We start from the raw sequence: 20,135 nt of genomic DNA on the forward strand, positions 1-20,135 counted from the left end.
GAATGATTTCTGGAATATTTCCAAATACTTGGAAATTTAACAACACACTACTAAATTATCAATAGGCCAAAGGAAAAAATCAAGCCAGCAATTAGCATTTTGAGCAGAATGAAATAAAGACAAAATATATAAAGAAATGGTGGATGCTGCTTGAGTAATATCTAGTGGGAAATATGTAGCACTAATTTCTATATTAGAAAAGAAGAGCGGGAGCTGGGGGTGTAGCTTAGTTGTACAATACTTTCTAAGCATTTGTGAGGCTTTGGGTTTGACAAGAGAGTGGTCTCAAATCAATGAATTCATCTTTTATTTCAAGAAACAAAAGTCAGAAAAGCAAATTAAAGCAAAATTAAGCAGAAGGAAGAGTAAAAAGAAATGAAACAGGGGGCTGGGGATGTGGCTCAAGCAGTAGCGCGCTTGCCTGGCGTGCGTGCGGCCCGGGTTCGATCCTCAGCACCACATACCAACAAATATGTTGTGTCTGCCGAGAACTAAAATATAAATATTAAAAATTCTCTCTCTCTCTCTCTCTCTCTCTCTCACTCTCTCTTTAAAAAAAAAGAAATGAAACAGACACAGAAAAAAATAATGGATAAAATTGGTAATACAAAAAGTTGGCCTTTTGAAAAGATCAAAAAAAATTCATAAACTTAAGCCAGACTGATGAGGCAAAAATAAGTAAATAAATAAAATAAAAGACATTAAGAATATCAAGAATGAGAAAAGTGACATCAACACAGATTCTTCAGACATTAAAATTATAATAAGGGAATATTATAAGCAACTTTATGCAAATAAAGTTGACTACTTAGATGAAATGTGCTAGTATTTTAAAAAATATTACCAGAGTTTCCTAAGGAAGACAAAATATTCTGAATAGCCATATACTTAGTAAAGAAAGTAAATTTATATATTAAAAACATTCCCACAGAGAATGTGAGATTCAGACAGCTGCAGTGGTAAATATAACTAAACATTTAGGAAAGAAGCAATAACAATTCTAACAAACTCTTCCAGAAAATTGAAGAGGCAATTTCAGCATTATTCTAATACTAAGCTAGACTAGACATTACAAGATCCACATATATATGGACAATTGATTTTTGACAAAGGTATAAATACAATTCAATGGAGAAAGGGGTCATTTCAAATGATGCTACAACAACTGGATACTCAAGAGCAAGAAAGGACATGTGTTCATAGTTTGTATCATATACAAAATCAATATACATCGTTCACTCAATGTTCATCAAAAATCTAAATGCAAAAATGTAAAACTTCTAGAGGGAAATCATGTGGGAGTTACTCTTTGTGACTTTTGATTAGACAATAATTTATTAGACAACACAAAAAATCCAGATATTAGAATGATAGTAAAAAATATTATGAACTTAATGTAAATAGATTTAACAACTTAGATAAAATGGACTAACTGCTTGAAAGATACAACCTACCAAAGTTCACTAAAAAAGAAAAAATACTGGAGAAAAAATATAGTGGAAAGTACTATACTTATTAAAGAAAGTGCATTTCATATAAAAATTGGCAAATAGCTTCATTAATTAAAAAGAGAAGACACATACTAGGAGAAAATATTTGCAATGCATGTATCTGAATATACTCAAAATTCAACAACAGGTAGACAAACAATTCCATTTAAAATGTGGGCAAAGCCAGGTGTGGTGGAAGACGTCTATAAACCCAGCAGCTCAGGAAGCTGAGACAAGAGGATTGCAAGTTCAAAGCCAGCCTCAGCAACTTAGCAAGGCACTAAGCAACTCAGTGAGACCCTGATTCTAAATGAACTACAAAATAGGGCTGGGGATGTAGCTCAGTGGTTAAGTGCCCCTGAGTTCAATTCCCAGTACCCAGCTCCCCGCAAATAGGCAAAGTTTGGATATACCAAAAAATATAGATGGATGGAAAATAAATGCATGAAAAGATGTTTACCATCTTTAGTCATTTAGAAAGAAGTAAACTGAAATAAAAATTAGTTACTACTACTAACCTATTGAAATAGCTAACATTTAACAAGTTGATCATACAGGGAAGGTTGTGGAAGAACTGGAAGCCTCGTTACCGCTTACAGAAAGGTAAAACAGTACAACCACTTTGGAAAACAGTTTCAAAATCTTAAAAATGTTAAATATAAACTTAGATATCGTTTTGCTATTCCCTAAGTATTTGCTCAAAAGGAATGAAAGCACATTTCCATACAAAGACGTGCACATGAGTGGCCCCAGTAATTTTATTGATAATGTAAAAAAGAAATTATAAACTCTTGAATATCATGAATAGGTTTAGAGAAAAAAATATTTTATATCCGTATAATAAAAAAGAATTGGACTACTGGTACACAGAGTAACATGGATAAGTCTCCAAGTAACTATGTTGAGCCAAATAAGCCAGACAAGAAAAGAGTTCATAGAGTAAGTTTTCTTTTATATAAAATTCTGTAATGTGCATACTAATATATATGGTATAGCACATCTGTGGTTACCTAGGGACTAGGGATAGATGAGGGACCTGAGGGGGAGGGATTACAAAGGATCATGACAAATGTCTGCAAGTCACACTGTGTTCATTATTTTGATTGTGATAATGGCTCCATAGGTGAATATATATATTAAAATTTATCAAATTTTACACGTAAGAAAAATTACAAAGGAATATTATGTTTCTCCTACTGTGGTACATTAGATTATTATTCAAACATATTCTCTGTGTCCATGGAAGGAGTAAACTTCCCCATCCTTGGTTGAGCTTGGCTATGTGACCTTTTTGCCCAATGTTTATTGGCAGATACTACATAAAAATGAGCTTGAAATGTGGCTGTGTATTTGGATGGCATGTCTCTTTGCTCTGTATTGCTATAAGAATGGCTTCTCCTGGCTCACTGTTGGCTCCTTATCCTGGTTGCCAGAATTAGATCACTGTACTCCAGCTATATCACAGACTCCAGCTATACCTGCTTCAAGAAGTAGGTGCACCTTGCTAAGCATCAGACTCCCAGTTGACTTGAAGAGACTCAAAAAACAAATCCTGATTATAGTAAGCTAATAAAGTTTTATGGTTGTTACATAACAAAGTCTGACTGATCCTCCCTCCTAAAATAGCCATGTCAAACTCAAGATGCAGAACTAAACCTACCTTTGAATCTGGGCTTCCCAAGATGATCTGTTTCTCTTGTTGGGCTTGAACTAAAGTCAGTTGTGTTACCTAAGAATGAAAAACAATAAACAATTTTGGTGAAGAGAAGAAAAGCTTTATAATACAATGGCGAATAATAAAAACTGAAGATGGCCAATATTTATTCTAGTTATAGGGCTGTAGGGTAAATTTCCTTTATTATTTTTATACTTATTATTATTTTATTATTTTTATACTTATTATTATATTATTATTTTATACTTTTTTAACCACAATAAAAGGGTTTTTGTTATGTCCTGCTGCAAAATATTCTGGACTATAATAAATAATGAATTAAAAATTACAACCAAGTGGTTAATACTCATTACTAACTTAAGATATGTGTAGTTAGTAATGACATGAGGCTTAATAGGAGGTAGCAGGTACAGTTTAGTCATTTTAGGAAACAAACTTGGCATTCTATGTCCACTAAGGAAAGGAGCATATTCTACAACAATGTATTGAAAGTAAGTATAATTTTAAAATTGAAAATGCCCAAGGGATCCAACATGGCGGCCGGCGAGGAAGCAGCGATTCCAATGTCTCCACATTAACGGGATCAGAAAGACCCATTGGAACAACTGCAGTCTACCTACTGAGGAACTTCTAGCAAAATTCTATTAAGAGGAGACCTGCCGGGAATTGGTAGGTTTATTAGAAGTGACAGTTTGTCCCAGACAAGTGGATCTTGGCCGGCCATGCAGGCGCAGAGGTCCAGTCCCGCAGCCACCAGCCGCTTCTGCGGGTGGTCGGTGGCCCAGAGCAGCACGGCCCGCCCGAACCGGCAGACAGCCACTGGCGGCCCGGAGCAGCGCGGCCCGCCCGAACCGGCAGACGCCCCTGCCATCCCAGCTCTCCCAGGAGGCCCCGCTCTCGCTCTGCGAACGGCCACCCCGCCCAGATCTTAGCCATGCGGCTGCAGCTGCCCGGCTCTACAGACGGCCCCCCGGCAGCCCGGCTCGGCGAGAGGGGTCCCCGCCCAGCCGGCGGACAGCCCCCGCCAAACCAGCTCCCCTAGCGGCCCCGCTCTCGCTCTGCAAGCTGCCACCCCGCCCGCCCAGCTCTTGGCCACTCAGCCTCAGCTGCCCGGCTCTACAGACGGTCCCCGGTGGCCCGGCTCAGCGAAAGGGGTCCCCTCCTGGCCGGCGGACGGCCCCTGCCATCCCGGCTCTCCTGGCGGCCCTGCCCACTCTGCGAACGGCCACCCTGCCCACCCGGCTCTTGGCCACGAGGCCGCAGCTGCCTGGCTCTAAAGGCGGCCCGGTGGCCGGGCGCAGTGAGAAGTGTCCCCGCCTGGCCCAGCAGACGGCCCGTGCCCTCCTGCCTCTGCTAACAGCCCCGCCCACCCGGCGAATGGCTCCCCACCCCTGAGACCACGTGAAGGGAATCTAACCAAGCCTTTACGAAATAGCGAACTGGGAACTAAAACCAGAGATTGTGTCAGACCAGAGACAAGCCAGTTCCACCCCTCCCTTCGGACACTCCGGCAAGGAGCCAGGGGCCCGCCATAGCAGAGAGGGGAAGTCACCAAAGTTCGGCCAAAGAGATTCCTTCCCAGCGGAATCTACTTTAGCAGGTGTGTGACTCCCACCCACACCAGATACAAACAACCAGGAAACTTCAAAATCTCTCCTTGGGCGTGACCATAAGGGCCAAAGGACTCTTGACCCCCAACTCCCCCTACTGCCAGTGACGTGGGCATGACTGTAGGGGCAGAGGGAAGCAGAGAAGACTCCCCACCCCCAACTCCCCCAACCGCGAACTGAGAGGGTGTGACGGTAGGGGCGGAGGGAAACAGACAACAATCCAGACCCCCAACTCCTCCTACCGCCAACAGAGTGGTTGTGATTGTAGGGGCTGAGGGAAGCAGAGGGGATCCTCAACCCCCAACTCCTATTACCACCAGCAGCGACACCAATGGTCTTAGCCGCCAGATTCCGAAGGTGTGCCCACCAAAGGGGTCCAGAAAAATTAAACAATTGACTCCCAGACCACAGCTCCACAGCACTGGGGCTTAGATGAATGACAGAGAGAGTGCTCAGTAGTTAGGGAAATAGAGCACTCGGTGGGGCTGAAAGTGTAACCAAATCCTTGGTGAACTGCCTCTGGTGAGCAGGACCTGGCTGGCTGGCAGGAGGAAGGGGAGGAGGGGCCGTAGAAGTGAAACGGCTCTGGACCAACAGGATTGAGAGACTCCCAGGAACCGCCTTACAGGGATTGCTGTTGACACATTGAGGGCAAAACTCAGCCCAGAGGGCACAGCTTTGCCTACGGGAAGAGAAGAAAATGGATCTCTAAGACCTAATTTTATTTCCTATTTCATTTTATTTTTTCTCTCCCTATTCCCTCTCTCTCTCCCCTTCCAAGTTTTATTGCTCTTTCCATTCTCCTCTATGCTATCTATCTCCCTCTCCTTCTTTCTTTTCAAGAGCACCTACCTTCCCCTTCCCCCCAACTTTCATCTCAAGCATTACGTCCTCCATTTCGTGTAACTGTCTAAATGCAAATAGGTGAATGTTTCGAGGCCGTCTATAGTGCTCCTAAATACCTAGCTCCTACCAACACCCTGATCCAATCGACGGTTAGTATCCCCCTTCAGTAGAGCAATCTTCTAAAGTAGCCGAGACATACTAACCCTTATACCTGCATAGCACCTAACCTAAAGTCCTAAGAATAAAAAACAAACGACTATATGCATACAAAATCCAGAAGCCCTTTATAAATTGAATGAATCAGCTCTAAAGTACAATTAAGCCCAACATCTATAGGCATAATCTCCCACCACAAAGGAGAGACAACAGAGATAAACAAAGCCAAAACAAATGTATAGGAGAAAGCAGTTTCAAAGCAGTCAAACAGAGCTGGAAAGTAATGTGAACAACATGAAAAAACAAGGGAAAAAAGGATTACAGATAATGCAGGACAACTTAAATCTACAGGAGGACCTAGAAGCATCAGAAACATGGACAGGGAAAGAAATCAAGGCATACCTAACTCAGATGGAACGGAATTTTAGAGAAGACATGAGACAGCAAGTCCAAGAATTGAAAGTATATTTTGAAAATGAACTAAACAAACAAATTCAAACTGCAAAGAACGAGCTTTACCAGGAGATAGAGATCTTAAAAAAACCAAACAGTAATTTTAGAAATGCAAGAAACCATAAACCAGATTAAAAACGCTAACGAGAGTATTACAGATAGGCTAGATCAAGTAGAAGTCAGAACATCAGATAATGAAGACAAAGTTTATCAACTTGAAAAGAGTATAGTCAACACTGAAAAGATGCTTAAATCTCATGAGCAATCTATCCAAGAGTTATGGGATCTCATCAAAAAACCAAATTTGAGAGTCATTGGGATAGAAGAAGGCACAGAGGTTCAAACCAAAGGAATGCACAACCTATTAAATGAAATAATCCTAGAAAACTTCCCAGAGATGAAAGATGGAATGGATTGCCAAATCCTGGAAGCCTACAGGACCCCAAACATCCAAAACTGTAATAGACCAACTCCAAGACATATAATTATGAAGATAGCCAACATACAGAACAAGGAGAGAATATTAAAGGCTACAAGGGAAAGGAGGCAGATTACATTCAGGGGTAAACCAATTAGGTTAACAGCTGATTTTTCATCACAGACTTTGAAAGTGAGAAGATCCTGGAACAATGTATTCCAAACGCTGAAAAATAATGGTATCCAAACAAGAATACTGTATCCAGCAAAATTAAGCTTCAGATTTGACAATGAAATTAAAATCTTTCACGATAAACAAAAGTTAAAAGAATTCGCAGCCAGAAAACCAGCACTGCAAAGCATTTTGGGCAAAATTCTACAAGAAGAGGAATGGAAAAATAGTGCCCAAAACCAACAGCGGGAGATTTCTCAGTAAAGGGGGAAGAAAAAAATCAAAAAGTAAAAACTAGCCAAACTAAAATAAATAAATAAATAAATAAATAAATAAACATGACGAGAAGTACAAATCATATTTCAATTGTAACCTTAAATGTTAATGGACTAAACTCAACAATCAAGAGACACAGGCTAGTAACCTGGATCAAAAAAACAAACGCAACAATATGCTGCCTTCAGGAGATTCATATGATAGGAAAAGACATACACAGGCTGAAGGTGAAAGGTTGGGAAAAATCATACCACTCACATGGCCCTCGGAAGCAAGCAGGAGTGGCCATACTCATATCGAATAAAATCAACTTCAAACCTAAGTTAATCAAAAGGGATAAAGAAGGACACTATATCCTGTTAAAAGGAACTATCCACCAACAAGACATAACAATTATCAATTTATATGCACCAAATAACGGTGCAGCAACGTTTGTAAAACAAACTCTCCTCAAGTTCAAGAGTCAAATTGACCACAACACAATAATTATGGGTGACTTCAACACACCACTCTCACCATTAGACAGATCCTCCAGACAAAAGCTGAATAAAGAAACTATAGAACTCAATGACACAATCAAGAACCTAGACTTAACCGACATATATAGAATATATCAACCATCATCAAGTGGATACATGTTCTTCTCAGCAGCACATGGATCTTACTCAAAGATAGATCATATATTATGCCATAGGGCAACTCATAGTAAATATAAAGGTGTGGAGATAATACCATGCACCATATCTGATCATAATGGAATGAAACTGGAAATCAATGATAAAAGAAGGAAGGAAAAATCCAGCATCACATGGAAAATAAACAATATGTTACTGAATGATCAATGGGTTACAGAAGACATAAAGGAGGAAATCAAAAAATTCTTAGAGATAAATGACAATTCAGACACAACATACTGGAATCTACGTGACACAATGAAAGCAGTTATAAGAGGGAAATTCATTTCCTGGCGTTCATTCCTCAAAAAAAGAAAAAACCAACAAATAAACGAACTCACACTACATCTCAAAACCCTAGAAAAGGAAGAGCAAAACAACAGCAAATATAGCAGAAGACAAGAAATAATTAAAATCAGAGCGGAAATCAACGAAATCGAAACCAAAAAAACCATTGAAAAAATTGATAAAACTAAAAGTTCGTTCTTTGAAAGAATAAATAAGATTGACAGACCCTTAGCCATGCTAATGAAGAGAAGAAGAGAGAAAACTCAAGTTACTAACATACGGGATGAAAAAGGCAATATCACAACAGACACTACAGAAATACAGAAGATAATTAGAAAGTATTTCGAAACCCTATATTCTAATAAAATAGAAGACAGTGAAGACATCGATAAATTTCTTAAGTCATATGAGCTGCCCAGATTGAGTCAGGAAGACACACACAATTTAAACAGACCAATAATAAAGGAAGAAATAGAAGAAGCCATTAAAAGACTACCAACCAAGAAAAGCCCTGGACCGGATGGGTATACAGCGGAGTTTTACAAAACCTTCAAAGAAGAATTAATACCAATACTTTTCAAGCTATTTCAAGAAATAGAAAAAGAAGGAGGTCTTCAAAATTCATTCTATGAGGCCAACATCACCTTGATCCCCAAACCAGACAAAGACACTTCAAAGAAAGAAAACTACAGACCAATATCTCTAATGAACATAGATGCAAAAATCCTCAATAAAATCCTGGCGAATTGAATACAAAAGCATATCAAAAAATAGTGCACCATGATCAAGTAGGATTCATCCCTGGGATGCAAGGCTGGTTCAATATATGGAAATCAATAAATGCTATTCACCACATCAATAGACTTAAAGACAAGAACCATATCATCGTCTCGATAGATGCAGAAAAAGCATTCGACAAAGTACAGCATCCCTTTATGTTCAAAACACTAGAAAAACTGGGGATAACAGGAACTTACCTCAACATTGTAAAAGCTATCTATGCTAAGCCTCAGGCTAGCATCATTCTAAATGGAGAAAAACTGAAGGCATTCCCTCTAAAATCTGGAACAAGACAGGGATGTCCTCTCTCACCACTTCTATTCAATTTAGTTCTCGAAGTACTAGCCAGAGCAATTAGACAGACAAAAGAAATTAAAGGCATAAAAATAGGAAAAGAAGAACTTAAAATATCACTATTTGCGGACAATATGATCCTATACCTAGAAGACCCAAAAGGGTCTACAAAGAAACTACTAGAACTAATAAATGAATTCAGCAAAGTGGCAGGATATAAAATCAGCACGCATAAATCAAAGGCATTCCTGTATATCAGCAACAAAACTTCTGAAACGGAAATGAGGAAAACCACCCCATTCACAATATCCTCAAAAAAAAAAAATACTTGGGAATCAACCTAACAAAAGAGGTGAAAGATTTATACAATGAAAACTACAGAACCCTAAAGAGAGAGATAGAAGAAGATCTTAGAAGATGGAAAAATGTACCCTGTTCATGGATAGGCAGAACCAACATCATCAAAATGGCGATATTACCAAAAGTTCTCTACAGGTTCAATGCAATGCCAATCAAAATCCCAACGGCATTTCTTGTAGAAATAGACAAAGCTATCATGAAATTCATATGGAAAAACAAAAGACCCAGAATAGCAAAAGCAATTCTAAGCAGGAAGTGTGAATCAGGCGGTATAGCGATACCAGATTTCAAACTATATTACAGAGCAATAGTAACAAAAACAGCATGGTACTGGTACCAAAACAGGCAGGTGGACCAATGGTACAGAATAGAGGACATAGAGACCAATCCACAAAATTACAACTTTCTTATACTTGATAAAGGCGCTAAAAGCATGCAATGGAGAAAGGATAGCATCTTCAACAAATGGTGCTGGGAAAACTGGAAATCCATATGCAACAAAATGAAGCTGAACCCCTTTCTCTCGCCATGCACAAAAGTTAATTCAAAATGGATCAAGGAGCTAGATATCAAATTAGAGACTCTGTGCCTGATAGAAGAAAAAGTTGGCTCCGATCTACATATTGTGGGGTCGGGCTCCAAATTCCTTAATAGGACGCCCATAGCCCAAGAGTTATATACAAGAATAAACAAATGGGACTTACTTAAACTAAAAAGTTTTTTCTCAGCAAGAGAAACAATAAGAGAGGTAAACAGGGAACCTACATCCTGGGAACAAATTTTTACTCCTCCCACTTCAGATAGAGCCCTAATATCCAGAATATACAAAGAACTCAAAAAATTAAACAATAAGATAACAAACAACCCTATCAACAAATGCGCCAAGGACCTGAACAGACACTTCTCAGAGGAGGAAATACAATCAATCAATAAGTATATGAAAAAATGCTCAGCATCTCTAGCAGTCGGAGAAATGCAAATCAAAACCACCCTAAGATACCATCTCACTCCAGTAAGATTGGCAGCCATTATGAAGTCAAGTAACAATAAGTGCTAGTGAGGATGTGGGGAAAAGGGTACACTTGTACATTGCTGGTGGGACTGAAAATTGGTGCGGCCAATATGGAAAGCAGTATGGAGATTCCTAGGAAAGCTGGGAATGGAACCACCATTTGTCCCAGCTATCGCCCTTCTCGGTCTATTCCCTGAGGACCTTAAAAGAGCGCACTATAGGGATACGGCCACATCAATGATCATAGCAGCACAATTCACAATAGCTAGACTTTGGAATCAACCTAGATGCCCTTTAATAGATGAATGGATTAAAAAACTGTGGCATTTATACACAATGGAGTATTACGCAGCACTAAAAAATGAAAAAATCATGGATTTTGCAGGGAAATGGATGGCATTAGAGCAGATAATGCTAAGTGAAGCTAGCCAATCCTTAAAAAACAAATGCCAAATGTCTTCTTTGATGTAAAGAGAGCAACTAAGATCAGAACACGGAAGAAGAGCATGAGGAAAAGACTAACATTAAACAGAGACGAGTGGGGGGAGAGAAAAGGAGAAAGAAGGGAAAATGTATGGAAATGGAAGGAGACCCTCATTGTTACACAAAATTACATATAAGAGTTTGTGAGGGGAAAGGGGAAAAAAAAACAAGGGAGAGAATTAAACAACAGCAGATGGGATAGAGAGGGAAAATGAGAGGGAAGGGGAGGGGGGATAGTAGGGGATAGGATAGGTAGCAGAATACAACAGTCATTAATATGGTATTATGTAAAAATGTGGATGTGTAACTGATGTGATTCTGCAACTTGTATTTGGGGTAAAAAACGGGAGTTTATAACCCACTTGAATCAAATGTATGGAAGATGATATGTCATGAGCTTTGTAATGTTTTGAACAACCAATAAAAAAAAGAAAATGCCCAAATTGATTATAAATTGAGTAAAATAAAAGATTTAGAACTGAGACTTTATTTCCCTCCCAATTTGAAATGTTTTAGTACCTCATAGCTAAGAGCCATCCATGGGCTGTGTGTGGACTACATCAGCATCGTAGCCTAGTGAATAGGAGAATCTGGTGTCTGGGAACTTCCTGTGGAAATTTCCTTGGGTTAAAACTGCCCAAACATTTGTGACCCTATTCAAGCTCTGCCTGGTCACTGGAGATGGGGTGACCTGCTGTAGCCGCACAGACTCTAAGAGATGGATGTGACCTGCCAAGATGTCAGTCCTCCTGCTGACTGCAAGACATCATGAAGCAAGACTCCACTCCTGAAACCTTATCTCTGTCTTTGATGTATTCCCTTAAATAAAACCACCAGAGTCATTTTCTAATTGTCCAGTTGCAGCTCCTGTGTGGCTTTGGCTTATCAGGTACCCCAAGCTTCTTTAAAACTATTTTTTCTGAATCTATGTCTTTTGTTCTTCACTAATTATTCTGACTTATCTTACATTCTCTGCGGGCAGGAAGAAGGACCCATTATCAAGGTGCTGGCTGCCTCCCCATAGCTAAGCATCCAGTGAAAACTGATTGACATACTAACCAAGCTCTTCTCCAGAGGCAGGAGCTGTTGGCTGCTTTTTGTCTGTCTCTGGTCTCTCTGAGGGGATTCCTGTAGGTTTGAGTGTTGCTCTCAGGGGTGGGGAAGTTACTCGGCCTGATGAGATGATTCCTGTAATGTAGAGCCAAAGTAGTAAGACTTTATAGAAGCACTGCCAAGCCTCCCATTTATTTATTCAATAAATATTTGGTAAGCACTTACCATGTGGCTTGGCACTGTTGGCCAGGCTTGGAGAAAAATAAGACCTGGTTCTTGATGGAGGTAGATGTGTGAGCCAAGGGTATGGAAATATCACAGATATTGTGAAAGAACTAGATAAGGTCACATCGGGGGCAAGGAGTGGGAATGCTTACAGATCTCTATGGGGAAAGATGGAAGGTGTTGGGGAGGGTTGGAGTGTTTTCAGAGGATGTGCTAATGAGAGAAGTGATCAGTAGATAGGGAGGAGAACTGTATTCTAGTGAAGTTGTAGGAAGAACATTGGGGAATGGCCCAACTTGAAGTTTAACTGGCAGCCATGGGAGATGGCCAGAGAAGAAGGAAACAAAAATTCCTAGGATAATGTCCATGATTCTGGCCTGAGTGCCAGAACAGTGTTACTCTGAGTTGCTATATTCAACAGTGACTCCTCCACTTTAAAAATACTCATAAGTCTCTAAAGCCGGATCCATCCCAAGGTCCAGGCAAGTCTGAGTGTTTACAGTAGAGTGGAGTTTGGATTGGATTTTCTATTTCCTCTGGGTAAAAGAGTCCTCTTGGGCCATAGAGTCAAGGGCTCTGAGCTGGACCTGAAGACTTTGGCCCAGCATGGAATCCTGAGAGAGTCAGGCAGATGGGCCTCTGATTCACCCCTAGGGACTTATGCTCCTTGTCCTAGAGGGAATGCCTCAATAAGACAGCAAGAAAAACCCAGGGAAGTCACACCACAGCGCACATACACTTTTCAGAGTTGGCAGAGTCAGCAGGAAATGCTGGTAGACGTTTCACCCTGGCAAGGAGAGTGGGACTCAGAGGCCTTGGTGGATCTGGAAAAAGGTGACAAATGGCGGGTGCCCTGCAGCCACCTAAGACTGCACTCCCAGCCAGAGAGCCTCAGAAGACTCCCAGACATTAGATGGATTTCCTGAATTCAGGATAGACTTTTCTGTGGTGTCAATCAGGTCAAATCTGTACTACTGCCCTTGTTCGGCATTTGGCTTCTCGGTGAAGCTCTTTCCTTTGAATTGGTGGTGGAAGGTGGGGCATGGGGAGCAGTGACCAGAGTTAGTCTCAGATGGGGAAAGTGTTTATGGTTTGTCTTTGGGCTTGTTGGGCTGTCCTAAAGCTACACTCACTGAGAGGAAAGAAAGTGATTTCATGTAGCAGCAACCAAGGCCACTGAATTGCAGCTGAAGACCTACAGCCTTGCCAGGGGACTCTGCAGGGGCAGTCCCCTGGGTTTTCCACGGGAACATTCAGGCAACACTTCCAGTTTGTGACTCATTCCGTCTGACCTGAAGGCAACAGGCACTCATGTCACAGCTGCCTAACATTATAACTAATGAGGAAAACCTGGTATCCTCACAAGGCCATGTCACGAGGCTTTGACTCAGAAAAGCACCAAAAGCATGAATGAGGCCGATTCCTCCTCTAGACACTGGGGCTCTAGAGTTTATCCTAACAGTCATGGGGATCTAGAGATCATCATAGACATCCCAAAAGCTTCCAATCAGCATGCTCTCCTGTTATCCAGCAAAAAGATAGATGTCCACTCCCTTTCACATAAGCCCTTCTCTGTTTCATCTTTCACAGTTGCCTTTAATACTTTTATCCTGATTGCACATACCAAATATTTAGGGAGCAGAGATTTGGGAGGAGAAGGAACCATGAGAAACATGCTATGATTTGCTGTCAGGTCCCAGGAGGAGAGCTCTTAATAGCAGTGAGGTAAAGCTTTGCTCTGAACTGGATCGATTTTCATTGATTCTTAATTTAATTCATTTATTTGTTCAGTTGTAACTTATCAAATATCCCCCATGTGCTAAGCACTGAATATAGTTTTGGCAATTTGGGGAAAATATATCAAGATTTCTGTCATCATAGAGCTCACCTAACCTATGCAAACAAATAGATATAAAACAAGTATAAAATGATTGCTCTTTGCCCTAATGGAAGTATGTGCTAAGGACACATTGAACAGAGAAGCAAGGCTGAGACCTCTTTGGGGAGCTAGAGAAGGATGTGTGAGTATCCCAGGTCTGGGAGGGACCATTCTGTGTAGAAGAGGAATCCACACCTAGATGTGGAGGAGGAAAAGAAGCTCGACTCCCAAGACACCTCCCTGCCTGGCTGCTTAGGGAGGCTAACTCAATCACCTCAGTAGTTTATTACCATCTCCTCCCTGAGTACCATAATAGTGGACCTGGCATGGGGCTGGTGAATAGGAGAGCTTTCATCGAGATGTATAGGATTTCATTTCAGGAGACAGAATGATAAGTCAATGACAGGGTATCCCATTTTCAGTGATCCTTAGGGACTTGGTAACACAGAGCATCTGTCCCAAATAATCCATTCGTTGAAGGGCCTGAGTTGGCTTCTATCTAGGTTCCAGGTAAACAGACATCTAAGAAGCAAGCTGGCTTAGATGCAGAGGGGCTATTTCTTTCACCCTACCCATCCAGATTCAGGATATGAATCCTCAAAGCTGTAACTTACAGTGTCCAGTCTTTGGGGCCAACGCAAGCATGTGTCACCCATGCCAGTGGTTGGCACACGAGGAAGGGAGGTGGTTGGCTAGTAAAACTGAAATCATGGAGGAAGAAAGAAGATACATAATGAGCTTACCTATGCTTCCTGGTTTCCCAGTGACATTATTTGGTGGTAAAGGTTTTCTTCGTGGAGGCACAGATCTAGGTGGCCCGGCTGGGTGGCGAGACCCTAGTATTGGGGTTGAGAAGTCATTATAGACAAAGCCATCATAAGAATTTATTGTATAAAATAACAGGTTTTTTTTTTAAAAATAACTTCTGATAAGTATCAGTTGATGACAAAATAGAATTTATAGAAAAGTACATATGAATAATACATACTGATATTCCTCTAAATTAATGTTGGGTGTGTACCCAGGGACAAAGCAGCACATTAGTATAGGTAAAGTATATCCTTTAGTTATCAATGAAAATACATGAGTGTATCTGTGTTTTGAAAGACTGATATAGAATTCAGCATATTTAGATTCTTATTTAAACTTAACAAGAAGATTTCTGAACTTCATTATCCTCACTTGCCTTTGATTTTGAAACTATAATTTCATATGCCATTTTAGCTTTGAATTAGGCATATTATTTCTTTTTTTTGTGGGTTCCCAACCTGTCCCCAACTCCAGCATGAAACTATAATTAGACAAACATCTTTAGAACTTCTCAAGAGATTATACCAAAGTATCCCTAATGGCAGAAACAAGAATCCTGTGCCTGTGGAGAGCAGGGGCACTATTAACCACTTTGGACTGTGAACTCACAATGACTCTTGGTTAGGGGATAGAAGTGGGAGTTAAAGTTTAACACCCACTCTGCTTTCCCACTGGATAGCTCTGGCACTAGGCTGCCAGCCCAGAGGAAGGAAACTTTTCCAACTGGCTTGTCTGTAGGGGCAGCAGAAAGAGGTACCTTTTAATAATTTGAACAAAGGTGTCTATTTTGCACAAGGGTTGGCAAGTTTAAAGTTTTTGGAGCAGTCCACCTTAACCCAAACTTTAAGTCTTAGGTTATAGCTTAAAATTTATTTCTTTGTATTATTTATGTTGGTTTTAAAATCTTCAAGTAAAATTGTCAATTCAGGAAAATGCCCCATGGCTTTAAGTACTTCCTAAGATACTAGGGGTGGGAAGAGATAAACGGAGAGAAGGAGAAAGGAAGAGAGAACAGAGGAGGAGAGGGAGGAAGAAAAAGGAGGAGGGAGCATGCACTTGCTCAGGAAGATGGTGACAGAGACAATTGTGTGCAAGACTAAGTCTCACAGCATCCTTTAAAAAAACAAAGGTAGTCTGAATTGCCACCTTCCTAATTTTACCTATTACATTTACATACAGCATACTCTCAAATCAGGAACATAAAGAATTTCATTCCAAAGACTGTGGTAATGAATCATACAAGAATATAACTTTAGCATGATAAAAACTAGAACCCACAGTGACTGCAGCATTTGTTCCTATTTGTTCCTCATGGCCCTTACGAACATTACAGAAAGTACTTATTAAATTGGTACCCCTTTATGGGTTCTTATTAATATTTAGAGCACTTTTCATTCCTCCAAAGATAATATTTTGGAATGTTTCTCTAGCAATATGCATGAACTGTTAACCTGGCTCTGACACATTGTGAGGAGATGATGCTGTTTTTGAACTAATACTACTGCAGTTACTGTCACTGTGCATGCTGAGAGGTAGTCAGCGTCTTATTCCTTACCTGGTTTTTTTGTGGAGTGGGTGAAGTCCACTGACACATTTCTGCCAGCACCTGATGGTTTGGGTGCTTGCTTGGTTCCTATGACAAGAAAACATGAGAAGGAATAAATACATGGTAATAATGTACTAAGTCTTCTTCGTGGGAACTTGGTAGATCTGTCAGTGGTGATGTGCGTTCTTGGCAGAGCAGGGGTATTGGTGCTTTTGTGCCCACATTTTAATTAGCTCCTACTATCTGCAGAAGGAGAAAGATCCCTAGTCTTATATTCAGTGATTATATCTTTTCTGTAAAGTTAGCATTGGATTGGAGGTTGTGGTTTTGTCACAATTTTCCAAGATACTTATTCTGTACTGCCTTCCTGGGTGGTATTGCTTTACCAAGTAGAATTTCATCTATGGCAAGTAACTACTTTTTGCCAGTATTTGTAAGTACATTTTATGGTTGAAAAAAATGTTCCTCCAACTCCTCCATGCCCATTAAAATACCTTAGAATTCCAATATGTTTGGGATTATACTTAATGAATTAACTTTTAAAATGTTCCTTAGTTGACCTCAGTTATCAGGCTGTTGAGGCTGCCAACTATATTTTTAACTTTGGAATTCCCTGGATAGGCCTAGAACTCCAAATTATTATTTAGAAGAAACCAAATTGAAAATCGTTTTGTGTAACTTTCTTTTTTTGTCTCCTAAGTTTCCCAAACACAACCTGGTAGTTATTACTTGGTCATTCATCTAAATATACAGAATTGAATTGGGTAGTTTCCCTACAGCCTAGAGAACCAATGTATATTTCATCTTCGTTTTTGTCATTATCATTTTAAAACATTAAAAATAATCTTCTCTGATGTGGCTGACAGTTTTCATTAAGAAATAAGAGAAACAGACATTATTTAGAACCTAAATAGTAAGTATCACTTTAGCCATAATGACAACATAAAAAAGAGCCCTACTCTGAGGACCTGACTATAATTTATGTATTAAAAATAAGAACAAAATCTGAAAGTAATCTACTAGTTGGTACATTAGCAATACCACCACAGTAAAAAAGGAATGACAACAGCCCTGTTTTAAATGGTATATTCCATGGATTGTGGTGGGATATTACTTACTTAATCTCATCCAATGTGTAAGCAGATTCACTGATTAAATATACAACAGAGGCTTTGCTTTCCAAAACTGAGACATTTCCACATTAACTGTGGAATTCAGGGAGGAACCTAATATTGCAATCTCACACTCTGCTGCTTGAATAGAGATAAATATATAAAATCTTGGAGAATGTTTGGATGGAACCATGAATCAAATGTTGATTATTTGTGGTAGGAAAAAATGTTTCTGGGGCTAATGACTATTTTGTGGCTCACCCCACAGGCATGATTAACACATGGCTAAACAGTCTTCCTGTGCTCCATTGACAGGGGTAATGGAACTGGCCCATTTGAGTGGCTACTCTGTGAATGGCACAAGGGAATGGAAAATACTTCCATTTGTGCCACCAGCATAACTTGGCTTGGCGAGGGTAAAATGAATTTTTATGTACTCCAGAAGGCCATTAGACTGTGCCTTGAGTAGATCCTTATTCACAGCCATTCTCTGAAGCTGTCTACCCTTGAAAAACAAAGTAGTTTGATCCAATATTGTACAAGCACCTTACATATTCATGATCCGATTTGAACCAAAGTCAAGGAGGAGATTAAGCAATCTGTGCAAGGGTTCACAGCTAAGAGGTATTGGGATCCAGAACCATTTATTCCTAGTCCAAAGCATTTCTCTCAAACATTAGGTCCTCCTGTTTCCTTCCTTCTACTTCTGACTCTGAATGACTACAACCCGAGAATTCTATACTCTCTTGGGTAAATTGAGATGCCACCAATATATAATGGGGCTTGATGGCCATGGTTGGCAAGCTTCTGTTATCTAGCCAATTTCACTAGTGTGGAGGCCTCAGAAAATGGTCACAGGCTTTTAGCTGTCCCTGACCAAGCACACGAAGATTCACCAAATCACAGTGGTGAGTCCTCAAAGGGGCAGATTAGTTGAAGATTGAGAAGCCCTAGAGAGAATCCAAAATTCTGCTGGACTACTTTATGAATGAGATGACTGATATAAATTCCCATGTGTCTTTTCTAATCAAAAAGAGAAATTGGGCTGGGGATGTAGCTCAGTGGTTGTATTTGCCTAACATGTATAAGCTCTGATTTTGATCCCCAGCACTGAAGGAAAAACAAACATTAAAAAAAAAATCGAAAGAAACTAAGACATTTCCTTTTATTTTCTGTACAGGTGAAGAAAGAGCCATCATACTGTTAGAATCCTTAGGTGTAAGTACCCAAATCAATAGCATATCAGCTGCTAGCTGGACCTTCTCCAGTGTTTGAAAATAGATAGAAGATTATGCAGTATATGAAAGCACTGGAAAGGGCCCTTAAACAAAAAAGGTGGCGGGGTGGGGGGGGGTGGGTGGGTGCAGCTGTGGGATTCAGTGGAAAGTGCTTGGGATAGGAAACTGAGCTCTAGGTCGGATTAGATCAGTGAACTTCTGTTGCCCTGAGTCAGAGGAGAGCAAATGAAGGTCAAAGGCAGGGAGAGGAAAGAAGGAAGCCAGTAAAAGAGATACTGCAGAAAAAAGGATCTTCAGGAATTGGCTCTCAGTCAGACAGTCTGGACAAGGCTGTGACTTGAATTCTTTTTTCCCCCAAGCAGGATTAATTGACACAGTCTGCTCTTTAAAAAGCACAAAAACTTGAGTCTCAGCATGCGACCCCAACTGCCATATGGGAGTTCTCCAAAAATCTTGGGATTTACATAGTTCACCACTTAGCAATTAATTTTTTGTCCAAAATGAAGTAAGGGTATGGGCCTTTTTAACCATAGTAACAAAAACTTTGCAAACAAACAGACTGGGAATCAATTTTCATATGCATTAGTAACTTCATTCCCTGTGACCAAAAAGGGGACATATTAATGGATGATTGGTCTCTGCACCCTTTCCCCAACTCTTGGCACCTGGCTAAAATTTCAGGGGCAATGAGCCAGTAGCCTGGAAGATTTAGTCACAGACCAGAAAAACACATTTCTAACCTCAAGGAGTCTGGGTTCTTGTTGTGAAGTATATACTCTATGTGGGGGCAGTAAAGTGTGGTTTCTTCATCAGGATGTAGAGAAAGAGAGTCTAGGGTTCAGGTATTTAACAGTATCTGCCAAATCACATGTGCCAAGATGGCTTCAGAATATGCTTTGCCTGGCACATAATGGCCCTTCAATAAATTCTGGTTGAAGAGAGAATAGCTAGACAGTTTAGCAATAGCCACCTTCTGGGAGAAAGGTAGAGAGAGTCCAGCAGAGCAGTGGGTAAACTTTTTCTATAAAGGATCAGACAGTAAATATTTTTAACTTTATAGGGTATACCATCTCTGTCCCAATTCACCAACTTAGAAGATTCTAATATGTGGAACACACTAGCTAAACTGAGATGTCTCTGCGGAAACTTTGAAAAAGTAGAATAATGAAAAAAAAAAATGACCCATTTAAAATCTCAACCTTTTCAGGCTACTTCCTAACTTTAAAATAAAGGAAAATCTGTACATGTAGGTATGAGAGAAAGATACTGCAGGGCAAATATCTGTA

General features: G+C 40.2%; 1 protein-coding gene across 11 annotated transcripts in view; it reads right to left on the minus strand.

The window, feature by feature from the left end:
• The window catches only part of ABI3BP (ABI family member 3 binding protein), a 256,615-nt gene that overhangs the window by 25,950 nt on the left and 210,530 nt on the right, over nucleotides 1–20,135 (minus strand). For all 11 annotated transcript variants that reach the window (XM_081301600.1, XM_081301593.1, XM_081301601.1 and 8 more), the window contains 4 exons: nucleotides 16,509–16,586; nucleotides 14,887–14,979; nucleotides 12,046–12,174; nucleotides 3,151–3,219 (listed from right to left, as the gene is read on the minus strand). In XM_081301600.1, the coding sequence (XP_081157726.1) occupies nucleotides 3,151–3,219; nucleotides 12,046–12,174; nucleotides 14,887–14,979; nucleotides 16,509–16,586 (369 nt within the window). The remainder of the gene's footprint in view (nucleotides 1–3,150; nucleotides 3,220–12,045; nucleotides 12,175–14,886; nucleotides 14,980–16,508; nucleotides 16,587–20,135) is intronic.

This window comes from Spermophilus citellus (assembly GCF_964194105.1).
Source record: "Spermophilus citellus genome assembly, chromosome: 7".
Taxonomy (NCBI): domain Eukaryota; kingdom Metazoa; phylum Chordata; class Mammalia; order Rodentia; family Sciuridae; genus Spermophilus; species Spermophilus citellus.